This window comes from Malaclemys terrapin, chromosome 5, assembly GCF_027887155.1.
Source record: "Malaclemys terrapin pileata isolate rMalTer1 chromosome 5, rMalTer1.hap1, whole genome shotgun sequence".
Taxonomy (NCBI): domain Eukaryota; kingdom Metazoa; phylum Chordata; order Testudines; family Emydidae; genus Malaclemys; species Malaclemys terrapin.
In genome coordinates, this window is record NC_071509.1 from 75,186,648 (window position 1) to 75,204,707 (window position 18,060).

An 18,060-nucleotide genomic window follows, 5' to 3' on the forward strand; every position below is an offset into this window, starting at 1 on the left:
ATATCGTTCTATCGCCCAGTCTCTCCAAAGTTGAAATATGTCTCTCATCCTGTAGAAACTTTCTAGGATAATGACACTTAATTAAAACACCAGTGAGGGTGTTTTCCCACAGGCTAGAGAAGCTGGAGAAAAAGGAACATTCACCCAGCAACTCTTCAGGTGCTTTATTCTAAATAACCCTCAGTACAGAGTACTGATCATGGTCAGGATTCCATAAGAGTATTTGTAATCCCTCAGAAGCAATAGATGGCTTCCTGAATAGTGTCTGTTTATAGGAATAATTGGAGATTTGCCACAAGTGGAAATATCAGGATGAATACAGTCAAGCACATAAGAATTCCTTATAAAGCCCCCAAATTGAACATATTCCATAAAAATCATGTCATTTAAATGATTATCTTCTGTGTCTGTTTTATTATATTAAACTTAATGTAATTAAAATATAGAAATAGAAAACTATGCAAATATTCATACTATTAATAACACTGATGTTCTACCACAAGCAAACATTGTGATTAGCATTTTCCAACCCATACAGGTAATATAGCACAGCTATAAAATACAACAAACATCAGAAGTTTCACAGCCTGATATATTAACATGATCCCATGTTTCACATGAAACAGAAAGCTTAATATGTCTCTATTAACTCTTAATATTCCTTACCGACTGCAGTGAAATATATTTTTAATCACAATAGTATACCAGTTTCTGAAGGTTATTTTGTTTATTATTAGATGTTAATTTTCAAAATCTTTGCTGTATGTTTTGCAATTTAAGCATCTTTCATTTTTAATATTTTACTAATGGAGAACATTTACCATTTTATATTAAATAATATTTTACATAATCCTGTGGCTTTACTCACATGAGCATTCTTACTCATTGTAACAGGACTAACTCATGCAATTAAATCAGATCCTTATACAACACCTTTCATCCCAAAATTTGCCAAAGGGTTTCACAAAAAAGGGACATACTCCTGCATCTCTTACTCATTCAAATAGTCCCATTCATTTCAATGTATGTATTAGTCTATCAGTGTTGCAAATAATAGCTACTATTTTCCAAAGCATATTATTGCAAAACAGAAACTTTGTATGATATTGTAAAGCCAGCAGGGCCGGCTCCAGGCACCAGGCAACCAAGCATGTGCTTGGGGCGGCACCTGGTAAGGGGCGGCCAATCCTGGGGTGGCGGGGGGCAACGCGGCGTGGCGCTCAGTGGCGGGGAGGGGTTCCGGCAGCGCAGCGCTCAGCGGGGGGGTGTTTGATGGTGCTCTGCATGGGGGGGGGGGTTAAGAATGCAGCGCTGCGCGGGGGGCAGAGATGTTCGGCGGCGCAGTGCTCGGTGGGGGTTTCGGCGGCGCGGCGCTCCACGGGGGGCGGGGGTGTTCGGCAGCAGGGCGGGGGGTGTTTAGCAGTGCGGCGGCGTGGCGCTCCGCGGGGGTGTTCGGTGACGTGGCGCTCCACGAGGGTGTTCGGCGGCGCTTGGCGGGGGCTGTTCAGCAGCGCGGCAGGGGGCGGGGGTGGTTCGGCAGTGCTCTGCGCGGGGGCGGTTCAGCAGCGCGGCGGGGGGTGGGTTTCAGCGGCATGGCACTCGGTGGGGGGGTGTTACGGTAGGGCAGCGCTTTTTTTTTTTTTTTTTTTTTTTTTTTGCTGCTTGGGGCGGCAAAAAAGTTAGAGCCGGCCCTGAAAGCCAGACCGCTACAGACCCAAAGATCACTGCAGAACAAAACACTGACAATATCTATGACCAGTAATGAATAATTATCATGATGAACAGAAAAACATCTTTTCCCTGAACATTTGTTTTGAGGTTAGTTTTAGGAGCATGCTACCTCTTTTCCAAATAGATTGAAAAAAACAAATGCATTTCTGGGGTGTCATTCAGATGTAATACATATTGTCAGAATATAATGAGGTGTTTACTTCATTCATTTTGATCACACAAATACTGACTGAATGCACAGCATTCTTGACTCTACTGACTCTCTTCATCTTCAAGAATTTCTCTGGTGTCTGTAGGTGTATATAATTCCTAAGTGCTTGTAAGACAAAAAGACTCTCTTCCCCTGTGCATATTTTACTCTTTGTCAATCTGTTGAGTAGTGCATAATGTATTTATGCAAATATCTTATTCATTGAAATCTATTTATATTGTAAAAATTAACAAATAACATTTTAAAAATTACTCAGAGGGCTTTTGAAGGCTGTTGAAATTATTTTAAAAGGAAATTACAGAAAATGGTTTCCTTGGTCGCCCTACAACTCTGTACAAGTTCAGTGTACGTGGAAGAACTTCTTAATTCACCAAATCAATGTATAACTGTTAGCTTTCTGATAACTCTCATGACACTTACTTTGTGTTGTGTGCATACAAACATCTTGTGACAGATTCTGATTCCACTGACACTAATGTAAATCTCAAGCAAATCCACTGGCTCAATCCTGAGTCCTTTTGTGGCTCAAGTGGTACAAAGTGGCCGTATAACTGGCTTCAACAATCAGGTGGGAATTCTCCCAGTCATCATGTCCTTCTTAGCCCACCATATAGGGGGTGGTGAGAACATGCTGCACTCTGGCAAATTCTGGCTGGTAGATGGCCATTGTGGTACCCCTGAGGCTGCACTAAATTACACTAAATTTGAACTGGCCCCCAGCCAAACCCAGAATTGGGAAATCACAGCCTGCTATCCCATCTCTGTCATGTACCACAGTGGTAAAGGACTGAGCCCCATGGCTTAAAATGAGTTGCTCTAGATTTACATCAGTGTCTGAGAGATCAGACTATAATTCTACTTCAAAACTGTTTTAAAATAATTGGTATAACTAGGCTGATGACATTCAAACACTGACTATAATAGAAATGTAACTGTATCTGATCTTATCAGTGGACTTATAATTCACTTAATTTGTAGTTTTAAATTGCATATTTTCATGTGCTGAATAGGCAAAATGTATCTAGAAGATATAACTCACTGCAGGGGTGTAATCTGTTTATTGATTAAAAATGTAATTTCTGCACTCCATTTATACTTATGTGCACAGAAAAATGTTGAGAATGATCCTTTGGAGGATACTCAGATTCCAATATAGTGGTATACTACACATCACTATCATCTATCTAAGTATAGCTTAGGTTTTAAATTACAAAATGTAAATAAGAACTGACAAAGTAGTATGTTTTTTCTAGTCACTGAACAACTAAAGCAAGCAAGAATGGAACTGTCATGTGAGTAAATTCAGTTTCAGGCAGTTTATCTACACGTAAATGCTTTCCATTCCACAGTCCTCACCTACACAACATTTTTATGATCTGATTCCTGAACTGTACATATCACTTGCCAGCATGGAAATGGGTTAGTAAATGGCCTACTCAAAAGATATATTATTTCTATTAAACAACATAGTAAAACATGCTTTTGTGTGTGTATGTATTTTTATGGTGAAATACCTGGACATCTGTACAGCTTTCTTGCCTGTGCAATATCTCCTTTACTTAGACGAGTACGCTGACCAATGGCAGGTCGTATACCATTATCATCACGGGAAGGAAGAATGGTGTCCAGAAACATACCCCTAAAAAAGGCAAAACAACAAAAATCGACTCATAAAACCTTAGCAATCTTTTTAATAAAACTATCTGTGTTTTTATATTATATAATATTTATTTTATAAATAATAAATATTTTGGCATAATTTAAAAGGTAAAATGCAAAATATGAAACAAGAAAAGAAAAAGTGAATGGAAGAGAAAAATTCCCCAAGTTGAAAAAATGGCTTAAACAGTAGCAATGATATTAGAAAATATTCTTACTTTAATGCAAACTGGCAACTAATTTTGTATTTTAAATAAATAACAACAGCCCAGAAATTTCCTATTCAAATTTAAATTAAATGGGAAAAGATGGTTGGGACCTAGTACTCGTCACACTGAAGACAGGATCTGTTGTTTGCTTAATCTGTTTTGTCTGCCTGGCAACAACATGAACAATTACACATTGCCTTGTTGTCAAATTGTTCTTCCGAAGTCCCTGTTCTGAATGAAATTTCAAGGACGTGTTAAAGGTCTGTCTTACATCCATGAAAAGCAGTGTAATTCAGAATTAAGGTTGCCAATGCATCTTTAATTCATAAAACTGTGCTAAGCTATTTCAATGTAAGGGTAGTAAGATCATTCTTCTGTTGTGTGTTAGACCCCTGAGCTATCCTTCTGCTGCTAAGACATGAATGGTGAGCCAAATTCTACTTTCTATTACAATGATATAAATCCATGCTAACTCATTTGACTTCAGCAGAATTACTCCAAATGACTCTGATGTAACAGAGAGCAAAATTAGGTATTAATCTCATCGCAGAATGTCCTTGGTTTGGTGGGTTTAAGTCTGATATTTTTTAAATCTGAGTTTTTATGAGCTAATTATGGCAGTATTAAATTAATATTAGGAGCAATCTGAACAAAGAAATATGTTCCATTAACATGCTACAGAGTCTGAAAACCTTTGAATTCTGATGTGATATCACTGGGCTTATTAAAAATTTTGCTACATTTTCTTTCTTATCTTTGATACTCATTTATACGTGTAGCACATACATTGAAAGCTAAAATCTTGTATTACCACTTATCAGTATTGACTGCATAATGTTGTTTCATAATACTCAGTGCTAAGGCAGAAATCCGAACCTAGGAATAGAGGCTGCTTTTTGAAGTACGCTAAACTGGCCATTTTGAATGTTTGTCCTATATCCTGCTGTCATTGCACACATAAAACTCTCCATGATATCACTGGGATTATTCCATAAAGACAGACTGCAGGAAATATGTCTATTTTAAATATTAGAACAGTTCATAGTACTAACTGACCATCTGAATAACTATTTCTAGGAACAAAGTAGGATTTTTGTAAAACAAAACAGCAACTGTAACAAAAAACTATGATTTTATTTTTCCACTGGCATAACCTGAAAATGACCAATCAATAGAATTTAAAATTTGGACAATAAGAAATCATTCCTCTTTTGCATTCTCCAGCACCACCTTAAAAAGGCTTATGGAAATAACAAGCCCTCGATAGTCTTAACACTTATCTATATGTTGTGGCTATTACTTCATGAAGTTTTGTGGTCTTTGTTGACCTGGTCCTGGTGACTAAAGGAAATCCTAGTTACTAACAGATGTTAAAGTTCCACACTGAATAAGACTCCCCCTCCCACTTATGGGCCTTAAGGGCTTCTGTAAGTGATACAAAACACTCTCTTCTGCCTAGGGGTAGAATACGATTCCCTATAGCACTCTCACGCTGGGGGGTGGGGGAATCGATCTAAGTTATGCAACTTCAGCTACGTGAATAACGTAGCTGAAGTCGACGTACTTAGATCTACTCACTGCGGTGTCTTCACTGCGGTAAGTCGACTGCTGACGCTCCCCCGTCGACTCTGCCTGCACCTCTCGCGGCGGTGGAGTACAGGAGTCGACAGGAGAGCACTCGTGGGTCGATTTATCGCATCTAGACTAGATGCGATAAATTGATCCCCGCTGGATTGATTGCTGTCTGCCGATCCAGCAGGTAGTATAGACATACTCTTAGTTTCTGCCAGCCTGGAGCATCTGAGACTAGGATCAGAAACCAAATCCTCATTTTGTAGTCATTACAGAGCACTAAGACTATGGTTATTCTTTTCTATTCTATAAAACTTCTTACACCACCTTCCTCAACGTAGCATTTGAGCACCTTCTAGTAGTGCATTAAACAACATCTATCATGTGTGTTTCGTTCCCACACTCCTCTTCTTCCTGGAGGAGAACTGTGTGTGAAGTGTTCTGTTTTGGTAGGTTGTTTTTTTTTAAATGTACATGCTGCTATGTGCTTATATTAGAGAAGGCAGGTCATATAAGTGTTCCTTGCACTTATAGTGAAAAGTAGTGAGACTGATGATGGTCTTTAGTGCATGTGAGAGTTCATTCCATAGTCTTGGATCAGCCCCTGAGAAAGCTCTGTCTCCTGTATCATTGAGCTTTATCCATCCATTCATGGAACATATATGGTCTCCATCACTGTAATATCTGCATGCCTCACAATCTTAATGTATTTATCCTCATAGTACCCCGTGAAGTAGGAAAATACTATTATTCCCATTTTACAGATGGGCAACTGAGGTATACAGCAGCTACACAATTTGCCCAAGTTCACACAACGTCTGGGATGGAGCAGGGACTTGAACCTGAATCCCCCTCCACAGACTTTACCCTTGTGGGGTCTATTGGCATTACAATGATAACATTTATATAGGGTGGTTAGTGGCTGAGCTACAGGGTATGAAATATAATCAGCACTATGGGTGAAAGACCCTTCCCCACACTCAAACTACATAGGCAGGCTGTGCAAGGATAACCAGCAATGGAGGAGCAATGTGGGAGCTCCCAGTGTGGGAAGAATGGGATTTTTAATTGTGTGGCTCTAATGCCACTAACACCATGAACAGCACAGAATGAGCTGCAGTCTCTAGTCTAGTTCAGCCCTTTCCAATGGCCCTGGTTTTTGGGGTACATTTTCCAGACTTACATCTCACTCACTACACCCACAGAGGTACACAATTACTTAGACTTTGTATATTGAAGTGAATTTCACTCATAGAGACAGGAACACATACCTAAATATTTCATGTGCTTGATTCTTCTAAATTTAATTTTTTTGCAGCATATGAGGTTTTACAAAATAATAGACAACTATTATGAAATGAGGCTTCCAGGTTATCTTTACATTAAATCTAAATTAAAACAAGATTAAAGGCTACTTTGAAATTGAATATCATGTGGGGACATTAAGCAGTGTCTTTCTAAAAAAATAATCAAATTATCGTACGTAGTTGGATTTAAAGAAAACCAACAAGCTGTGTTTTGACTTCTGTTGGAACACTCTCTGCTGAAGGAATATAATATTTTAAAGCTGTTCTGGAAATGCCATTGTTAAATCTATGGTTCCTAGTTTTCACACACAGGAATGGAATTAAAAGTCAAAAGGTATAACCTGAGACTCCAACCTTGAGAAGGTGTTCCTGGCATAGTGCATAATGCTGTCAAAATCATATGGTTCCCCAAGGGAGTTCACCTCTCCAGGCTCCATCTTCAGGAAGTTGTATTCCTGACCTACAAATAAGTCATAAGTAAAGTCTCAGATGAATCTTTTGATAAAGGTGGGGGAAGGGGAAAAAGAGCTACAATGCCATTCACAGAAACTCATGGATCTTAGTGAATCTAATCTTTAGAATAGTTAACTTATTTTATTAACTGGATGAATGGAGGAAGATCCATGCACTTAGAACACCCACTACTAACTTTATTCTACTATACATATAAATTAGCTGTTTCATTCACCTATGCACCATAAGTGAATAAGACACAGAACACCAACTTATGACAAATGTGGAGGCCACAACATTCACTAACTTAGCCATCAATGGCAGAAGAAAAAAAATCCACCTCATCACAAACAGCCCAGCAGAGACTTTTTGGGACAAGGGCCACATCTGGGTGGGGAAATTGTATGCAGGGCCGGGGCAGGGGATTGGGGTGCGGGAGGGAGTGCGGGGTGTGTGGAAGGAGTGCAGTGTGCAGGAAGGGGCTCAGGGCAAGGGATTGGGGCAGAGGAGAGGTGTGGGGTGCATGAGGGGGCTCAGGGCAGGGGGTTGGAGTGCAGGAGGGGGGCAGGGTGCGGCAGGGAGCTCAGGGCAGGGGGTTGGGGTGCACAGAGGTGCAGGGTGTAGCAGGGAGCTCAGGGCAGGGGGTTGGGGTTCAGGGGGGTGGGGGTGTACGAGGGGGCTCAAGGCAAGGTGTTGGGGTGCAGGAAGGGGTGCGAGGTACAGGCAGGGAGTTGGAGGGTGGGGTGCAGGAGGGGTTCGGGCCCATGGGGGGAAATCCCGCAGGCCAGATCCCTCGGGCCAAAGTTTGCCCACCCCTGAGATAGCTGTTCAGTGGGGTTTCCACAGGCTGGCTACCAAAGTGACTTTGCTTAAGTAGAGGCTACCCTCTCAGTCCCCTTCTACCACAACAGCTATTTGGGCCAACTTCCAACTACCCCTCCCACCCTAACCTTATGCAACTGTTCGGGGCACATGTGAGAGATGCCCTGATCTGTGTAAAAAGTAGAGGCTCACTTCCAGCAACCTCAGGTCCTGGCCCAAAGCCACTGGTCCTTGTCAGTATACAAATATGCAAACTGGTCTTTGCTCAAACCCAAATCCACTGGACTCCTGCCAAAAGTTGTTACTTACATTAATGAGTAATACTGGCCAAACCTCCTGGACACTAACAGAAAATCAAAAACACCCTCACTGTACATGCCAATTTCCTCTTGATGGAAATGCCTTTCTGACTCCAATTACTGAAGACTAAGCCCAAAAGGTCTGACAAGAAGGGGCTTTAACAGCTTCAGCTAGGAACTAGGGAGGAAGGTGGAAGCTTGCAAGGCAAAGGGCGGGTGGCCTGAGAATGGCAGTCCCAACCCAGGAGGAAGGTAAATACTGTACCCATTCACATACAGGTCTGGGTGGCAACAAGTTCTCCCTGTAACATGAATCCACCAATCACAGGCAAAGCCTGAAGGAGGACAAGGAGCAGTTACTGCACCCAACCCCTTTTAGCATACATAGGCATCCAGGATGCAGCATACAGAAGTAAGGAAGAGCATATGTGCAATGTGTGAACTCAAAGGGTAGCGGGAGAAGAGTCTGAACCTCTTTCAACTCTTCAGATTAAGAACCATGAGATGTGTCTGTTCCCTGCCAGTCCTGCTCAAAGTCCCATTCCAAGGAGTATGGTGGGAATCTTAACAGCTTCATTGCACCACAAATTAAAATATTTAAATATTGCTTTAAGACCAAGAAATCATACAATGGCTTTTTTAGGGCACAAACTTTAACTCTTAGCTTACGTCAGTTGCACGTAGTGCAATATTTATCACATAATGAGACTGGCTTAGTTTAAAGAGATTTTCGAAACTGCATGTTATGTTGTGCGTTTTTAAGAGCTGTGTAATTTAGATTCTTCTTTTACCCCAGCCATCTGGTAAAATAAGGCACTAAAAGCAAAATAAAACACTGCTGCACAAACACTGAGCAATTGGTTAACAAATAAAACAAAAGCACTGTGAAGATGAAAGCAGAAAAACCCCAAATACTGAAAAATAAGTTCTCTTGATTTTATCCTGTTAGGCTATTTATTTTGTAGGACTCTAAAATATCCTATATCTGTTTAATCTGTATCTTCATATTTCTTTTAAGACTTGATCCGCTATTATAATTCCATTCTGAAAATGTTTAAAAGGGATTTAAGTTGGTTAACTGTGACACCCTCTCCCACAGTGAAAATCCTAAAAAGCTAGGATATGCCAAGTTATAGCACCCTTCTTAGACCACACAGGATGTTTCCACTGACAGTAACAGACTGTTTGTATCATCAAAAGGAACTCGACTCCAACTGTTAAGGAAACACTCTAAAGACTACACATCTCCCTCACAGTACAATTCAAAACTTTAATTACAACCCCATACGACCCTCACAAGCACATAACACATTGCACATGTGTCAATCCTGAATATGTGCAAAAGTTGCTGAGGATGTATTTATTATGTATGTATTATTATGCAAATATAATTAAAATTATGTGCATGTGTGAAAAAGTCAGGGAGTAATCATAAGTTATCAAGTCATCAGTGCGTGAGCAATAAGGACAAAGTTAGGTAAGGTAGGGACCTTCCTTGAGCAAGCCAACATTTGCGCTTCTAGTACAAACCTTTGCTTAAGGAATATAGCCCAGATCCTCAAAGATAATTATGTGTCTAATTCCCATTTAAATCAATGGGCGTTAGGTGCCTAAATACCTTTCACAATATGGGCCCAACTCTGCTTATTACTGTGAGTAGTATAAATGATTTCAGTAGGCAGGGTTTGCTGACTGGCACAATCTGATTAGTGATTGTCAACCTATATTATAAAAGGGGATAGAAGGTGTCGGGGGGAGGCAGAGCGAGAAAGAAACTGACAATGAAAGTTTGTTCTGCCTCAACCTGTTGTCAGGAGAGGGAAACTAACAGTCTGATCTTGCTATAAGGCAAATTAAAGGATGAAATATTGCTAGTGCGTATTAGGCATAAAAGAAGTGACAACAAAATTAGATTAGATCATAGCTGTCATCTGTTGTGTCTTGCAGAATGCTCTGCTGTTGTGACTGGAATAGCTAATAAATAAATATAACCCTTTGCTCTTGCATAGTATTTTTCATCTGTAGATCTCCACATGCTTTCCAAAGCAGCTAAGTATCATTACTTCCATTTTACAAATGATGATACTTAGGCAGAGTGAGATGAAGTGACTTGACCAAAGTCACCCAGGTCAGAGACAGAACCAAGAATAAATCCCAGGCATCCTGACTCTAAGCCCTAGCCTTTAGATTACGTTGCTTCTCATGCTCAGCATGATCGCCCACATTTGATAATAAAAATGAAAATTGCTGATAAACCAATTTAAATTGCTTGTTAACTATAATCTATATTTTACCAAAAGCCATTTTTATCTCCCAGAAGTTTAAACATAATTTTGTATTTCAAACTTGTTACTGTGCCATGAAGAACTCACCTGAATTAAATATGAATAATTTGTAAAACTAAATGTATCGGCAGCAACATAGGCTTGTAGAATCAAGTACAGTATTTGCATGCTAGCAGAAGTAGCAATTTTTATCTTCTATGAGATGCTCTTCTGTCCTTGTCTCTGTTGGCCAAAATCAGCTTCTGTAGCCCAACTCTGGTTCCAACAAGAATAGGTCAGATAAGCATTGCAAAGAACATTTGATAAGAATAAAACTTTCAATGGTATGGGCCAGATTGTAAACCTGATTTGTTTATGCATTTAAATCGGAGTATAAATGGCTAGTCAGATAACCGCATATCAATTTGCATACCAGTATTGGTTTTGTGTATACAATCATCATAACTGTGAATGCAAATTTGATGCAAAATTGCGAAGGCATATTTCCATGTCAACATGGGCTTCTGAAGTTTTGAAAATCAGACCTTTAGCATCTAAAACCTCAACTTTGAAATACAGAGTCTCTGTAATCATAGGTTTATATCGTGACAAGATAATCTCAACCTCCCTACTTCACAATTAGGTAAATTTACTATCATACAAGTCACTTTTAAGGAGCAGGGTTGTCAAGCAGGGGCCTGCTACTTCTTCCACCTGGAGTAGAGGGTTTTGCAGGATGATCATGATACATAGTCATGTGTGTGCCACTGCAGCAGAGGGCTTTGTGGACTTGAACATGTGTGTGATAGGAATGAGATCATATATTTATTTAATGAGTGGGTAGGGAGAATGCTGTCCAGCATGACTTTATTGTTGAGCAAAACAGCATTAACTATTTTATTTAGGAGTATGGGAAGTGGCCCAGCACTCATTTATTGGAGGCAGCATGAATTAAGTTAGCCAGTGTTATTTGAGTGGGCAGCATTAATTAGAAGAACTGAGTTCACCCAACAGGCCCACACCCAGTAGTATACCATCAGTAGGAGAACATATAGTAGGGGGTGTGGCTTGGTGCGGGTGAGGCTTAGGCACCAGTATAGGTCAGCATGGTGAATAGGTTTAGACTCAGGGCAAGTAAGCATTGGATGGAGCTGGTCGGAAAGGTTCTCCTCCACAGAAAATGTTGACTTTTCATTGAAAAACCAAACATTTTCTGACTGAAAACAGAAAACTTTTGATTTTTGATGGAAACGCAAATGTTTCCACATAAAGCAGACACTTGTCACAAAAAAATGTTACTTAGAGAAAAACTAAATTTTCTGTCAAAAAACAGTTTCTGTTAGTGTTTAGTTCATTTTCCAAGCCTTGTCACAATTTTACTTATCTTTACCATGAAACCACAGTCCTGCCTCCATTGTATGAACATGAAAGGTCCCACGGCTCTTTTCATAAGACTAATGGTTTTCCCTGGAGTCCCTCCAGGTTGTTTAACTGGCTGTCTATTTGGCTGTTTCTCTCCACTCCAGACATGATTACACTTTAGTGGTACTGTATACACAGTATATAGTTTGAATCATTTTGGGATCCCTCCAGATAAAAAGAATGGTGTAAATGTAAAAATGTTAATTTGGGCTAGTTTATTAGAATGTTGAATTTTCTAAGAATACTCAAAATCTCAATTGTAATTATTTTAATTGAAAAGACTCATTTAAAAAGTGTAAAAATTATTACAATCTTCAATAGAACAAAAATAAACAGTGAAATAATATAACCTAAGAATCCTTATCAAATTATCTCACCTGGCTGGATGTTTTCTCTAATGATGGTTACATGGTCATCTCGGTCTGGTCGTGTGTGTTCATGCCAAAAGCCTATCACATGCCCTAGCTCATGAACAACAATTCCAAATTTATCACAGTTCTTGCCAATAGATATAGCCTGAGGACCATTCCCCCTTCGACCCACATAAGAACAGCACCTGTAATCAAAATATCAATAGAGATTAAGACTTTCAAGAAAACAACTTAAAAATAAAATTTTGCTAGAGGGTAATTTTAAAAAAATCTATACAGTACATTATACGACAGTGCTACAACATGCTGAAGTTAGTATTTACAGTAGTTAATACAGAGTATTATTATATATAACTATTAGAATGAATTTCTTTATCCAAGGTGCCAGTTGTGACCTAATGGACTGTTATTTGTGTCCTTGGAGTCACTCTGAAAAACAAAGGAGATTTGTACACCAAAACAAACAAATAAAATAAAATGACTGTGATTAAAATCAGTCTTTTTTGCGGTGTTGTGCTGCTTCTGTGCTGTCTTTCACATAAGAGTAGCACATATAACACCACTAGGTGTGCAGGGGAAGTGATTGGCCCTCTACTGCTCTGCTTGGGAGTGGAGCATCTACTGCAGTCATCTCTGGATCATTAGGAAGTTCTGTCATCAGCTTTCTCAAATTCCTCTCCCACATTCCCTGAATAAGGATCCATTAAGAAACATCTTTTTTCCCCCCCAGCTGAGGAGACAGTACACACCAAAAACCCTTCACCTCTTCATGCTTTCTGGCTTGGAGAGAGAGGTTGCCCTCTCTCAAGAAAGAATGGATGGGGAATGTTCCACTTCAGTATGCAAAGAGCAAAACCCATTTTAAAGTCTAAAAATGCTTTCTATGACAAATAAATAAAAAATAAAAAAAGAATAAAAGTAAAGTCTCCATGACTAACCATACTGGACTTGAATCTTCTCTCAGGTAGTCTCCTCTCAATAGTAAAACACTAGTTTTCATACCACTGTAACTCCATTGATTACACTGGGACTATTCATATGCTTAAAATTAATCATGTACATAAGTGCTTTGATGGGTTGGTGCCTAAATCACATCAGAAACTGAATTAGAAAACTATTGTGTCTACATCGATTTCCCCAAACCTTTCACCAGGCCCCACAGACTTGTGTCTCCATAAAATCCCCCAACTCTAAAAACACGCAACGACTCACCCTCTATAGCATTCCTGTTGTATTTCTGACTCAGTCCAGAATCACCAAATGGTCTGAGGTCAAAGTTTTGTTTCTAATAAGAACACAAAAGCTATGAGTTTGGTTCCAATGCCTTAACCTTTCAACCAGACTTCCATAGCTGGGAGGGCCAGGAGCAGGGGAAAGTGGAGAAGAAGCAGCAGGGAGCAGGGGGTAGATTCCTGCTGTGTCTATCTCTGTTGTACTTCTTACCAACATTCGTCCAGATTTCATAATCACTCAACTCTGGTTGGCTAGTAGGTAAATCTTTCATATTTAATCTGAAAATTCACGCTACTTCATTAATTATGGTTGCAGGGTTTTAGAAATGTTAAATTTTAATGATACCATAACCCTTTTAAGATTTACCTAACATCTGTTAACTCACAGAAGAAAGCACAGAAGAAAGATGAATACTTTGTAGATAACCCTGAAATGGAGTGAATGAGGTTTAGAATCCCAGGATACTCCTATGCTTGAGTAAACAGGAATGCCATCTCTCCTCCTCCCCCACAAGATTTTGCTGGGTGTATGTGACAGATAATGTGGCCCACAAAAGTAATCTTTCCATACTGGGAGATTGTAGTCCAGAAATAAATGGTCCACCTGTTCTCCCTCTCCCTTTTTCTTGGATAAGAGTCTTCAACCTGAAGAGTTATATTTTTCTGAGGGACTGGTAAAAAAAAAAGCCACCTTCACAATTGCTCTCATTTTTCATTCCTGTTTTTCTGTGCTTTCATGATTCCAATGTAATCTAATGGAGCTGGTATGCCCTTTTCAGCATCCATACTCAGCATTCTTCTGAGATGTCTGCTCTTTTGGAAGGGCTTGAAAAATGTAGTCTGCTCACTATGACAGGAAAAGGAAAGAATACAGATTAAAGCAAAACCTATAGGGATGGAGAGATAATTGGGATCAAATGGTTGGCTGAGATTTCTGACGCCCATCTATCTCTATCATTTTATCTACTGTGTAAAATAGAGCAAAAATAATAAGAATATGACTCCATCACAAGCTCTTTAATGACCTTAAAATAATAATAATAAAAAAAGAATCCTAAAAAAAGTGAAAACATGGATGAATTGCTAAGGAGCAGTTCAGAGGAACAGCACAAAGATGTAGAGACAAATCAGAAAAGCTAAGGCACAAAATGAATTACACTTAGCAAGGAAGCAAGAAGAGAGAAGAGATACCAGCATAATGTAAGCACCTCCTCTCTGTAACCCTCAAGTGATCTATACACCATATTTCAAAATGCAATCTAAGGAAAAAATAAACTAAAAATAATTAACAGTTTAACCAAGATGGTACCATATTACTGCCAGAGCTCTGTTACTGGAGGGTTACATGACTCTGTTAACTCAATTGCAGACGAGCCTCAACAATGGGTAACTGAGACTGCATATTTAGGGGGAAAACATTTTTTAAATATAATAAAACATATGGATTGGCTATTTTAGTTTGAGCCAATTCCCTTGTATTTACAAAGAAGGCAATAGCGCCTTCAGTCAGTATTATACCAGCCTATTTTGAGTCTTATATCCCACCGTCAATTACTTTTTCAAATCATGAGGCAATAGCATAGTCCGATAAAATTCAACCACAGTCAATACTCTTCACTGTTTTGTTTTCTTCTTCTTCTTCTTCATTCTGTCAACAGGAACATAGAACCTTTCAAGATTCTGCTCTATTAGTTTCGAAAGCTAGGCAATGTGATTTGAAAAAAACCCAAAACATCGGTAACAGCACATAAAAATCACATAAAATGTTTGAGATGTAAAACAAATACTAATTATTTGCCTTTGAATAACAGTAGTGTAAAATATTGTCCTAGGGACCTTTGGGTTTTATATCACAAAATGAGGTAGCTTTTTATAGTATATTCCTTGATTTTGTGAAATTTTACTGCTATTCCCACTAAAGCAAGACAATGTGGCCAAGATTTTCAAAAGTAAATAGTAATTTTGGGTGCTCAATTTGAGATACTTTAAAGGTGTCCTGGTTTCAGAAGGTAAATGGACAGGCCTTTCTGAAAATCAGGCCCCTTCAGGTGTCTCAAGTTCAGTAACCAAATTATGTTAAAAAGAGTATCAGCCTATTTTAAAAAAATCAGCTGATTATGGCAATTTCTTAACTTTGATTACTAAATGGAGTTCAAACACGTCACACAGATTGCAGGCAAGCTCTTTGATTATCTTTTTCTACTTCAAAGGAGAACAGCGGTCAACAGTAAACACTGAGTCTTAAAATAACAGTAGTAGTCTAGAATACGGGAGGGTAGGGGTGTCATTAGGATTTACTGCATCGAGTGCCCTGCCATGCACACATCAGATTCATCCAATTAAGTTACAACATTCTGATCACTCAAACAACAAAATGGAGTCAAAGGGTCAAGAATATTAAAAAAGTGATACATCAAAAGGCACTGATTTGCAATACCTTTGTTGTGACCACATATTTAGGTGTGCTTGGCACAAGGCCCAGGCGTCTCTCTGCAGTATGAGCACTTGTCATCCTTCTCAAACTCAGCCAACAGGCAGACTTTAAAGCTTCTGATCTCTTTAATCTTTATTGCATCAGACAGCAGTTGAAGATGGTAACTATTTATGAATCTCTAATTCCAGTAATCAGTCTAGCTGATCAATAATGGTGAGCAAAGAGAAACAACTGGCAGAGAGAAAGTGCAGTGATTACTACCGCTATTCTTTGAAAAATAAGGGCCTTTTGAGCCTCACAGAGCTGCCATAAAATGTGTCTTAAAATTGATGAGTGGGAAGGGGAAACCTGTGGGATCTTAGTCTCAGTTTTTTGGCGGGTTAAACAGCTGCACACTACAGAACATGATACTTTAAAGCACCCTATTGAATGATAATAGCAGTTCACCATGACATTTACTGCATGGTGCTGTGGATGAAAATGATGCAGAACTCCACAAACCCACTAGGATTACACCCTTTGCTCTGGTTACATAGAGAGGAAAACAATCTGTAATTCACAAAAGAGAACTCAATATGAAGCAATATTGTTAATCACTTTACTGGTCAAAGCATACCCCTTCCATTCACAGTCCAAAATGCCTCTAGGTAAAGTGGAAATTGGATTGGCACTTGTATAGAAATAAAGTTAGCAATAGTGGTCTGCCTTGGACATTTTCATCAGGAATAAAATTGTAAGGAAAATTATTGTTGGTAGTTTTCTTCCCCCTTCAAATATAATGCTTGGTAAAAGTCTTGTAGTCAAAATCACATTATTTTCCTTACATTCATTTTGGTCTATATTTATATGCAATTTTTTGTTCCATTTGTTTGTTCCAACTCATTTATTCCCAGACTAGGCTTTAAAATGGCACATGAATAGAGAAGGCCAAATAGTTGTTCTGATTTGATGAATTTATCCCCTTTTGGTCCCTTTCCACAAATTGTCCACAAATAGATCATGATTTTTACTGATTTGTTTGATATTCAAAACTATTCTGTGATAGTTTACTAGACATAATTTCAGCTTGCTGAATGTTTGCAAACTGTGTAGAGTGGGCATTCATTCGATTACTCAATATTCAGAAATGCCAGCCACAATCCTCAACTGGTGGGGGAACTTGATGCTCCTGGCAGAGAAGGACAGCCCCAGCAGGGAGGGAGGGAGTCACTCACCGAGGGACACCAGGTAATTCCTCCTCACCATCCTTGGAGTCTCTGGCACCCATTGGGCAGTTAGGCGGGGTGGAGGGGGAAAGAGTGCTATTTGGCCAGCATTCCCAAGCTCAGAAGATTTAACTTGGAGCAGGTGCCTGCACTTCAGCTCTGTTCCAGCAGAGAAAGGGTTACTTACCATTCCAGCAGCAGCAGCTGCTGCCAATAGTATGCAGAGGAAGACAGGTAAGAATTATCCCTTTCTCCCAGCATGGAAGTTCTGACCACTATTGGAGGAGGAGCCCCCTTAGGGAGGGATTCCATGCTGGTTTCCCTGCTCAAGGGCAGGGAGGCTCAGAACTGCATGGGGAAGCTGATGGGCAGCTGGGTTCCAAGGTGGTGCAGCCCAGTTTGAGCCTGCAACTGTGGCAACGCACACACATCCCTGCTTGAGGGGGTTTGAGGGAAACAGTAGGTCATACGATGTCACTAAGGCAGCTGCAAAGGGCCCTGTGTCCTTGGGCAGCCCTGCCAGGGCCAGGTCTGTGGCAACTGCTCCCCCACAACCTGCTCATGGCAGGGAAGACCATGGGTGTGCTGTGGCTGCTGCAGGAGCACAATGCTCCTTGTGTCTGGTTATGCCCCCTCCCTTCCTACTATGGGTGGTGGAAGGGGAAGGGCTCATGGGGCTTCAGCCAAAGGTATGGCCAGCAGGTCTGCGGGTGCCCAATCCAGGAGCCACTCTGAAGGAGTCAGGCAGAATGCTTGGTCCCTTTCTCCACCCCCACCCCTCCGAGTGAGGTGGTGGGGTTGGGGTGTAGGTAGTAGGGGTGTCCTTGGACATGCATTGGAGCAACCCAGCCTGGGCTTACTGGAGGCTG

At 40.0% G+C, this 18,060-nt stretch overlaps 1 protein-coding gene across 1 annotated transcript in view; it reads right to left on the reverse strand.

Annotated features, from left to right (window-relative positions):
• The window catches only part of TLL1 (tolloid like 1), a 196,766-nt gene that overhangs the window by 65,528 nt on the left and 113,178 nt on the right, over positions 1-18,060 (reverse strand). The window contains exons 7-9 of the mRNA XM_054031008.1: positions 12,327-12,505; positions 7,044-7,149; positions 3,457-3,581 (exon numbers count right to left, since the gene is read on the reverse strand). Of these exons, the coding sequence (XP_053886983.1) occupies positions 3,457-3,581; positions 7,044-7,149; positions 12,327-12,505 (410 nt within the window). The remainder of the gene's footprint in view (positions 1-3,456; positions 3,582-7,043; positions 7,150-12,326; positions 12,506-18,060) is intronic.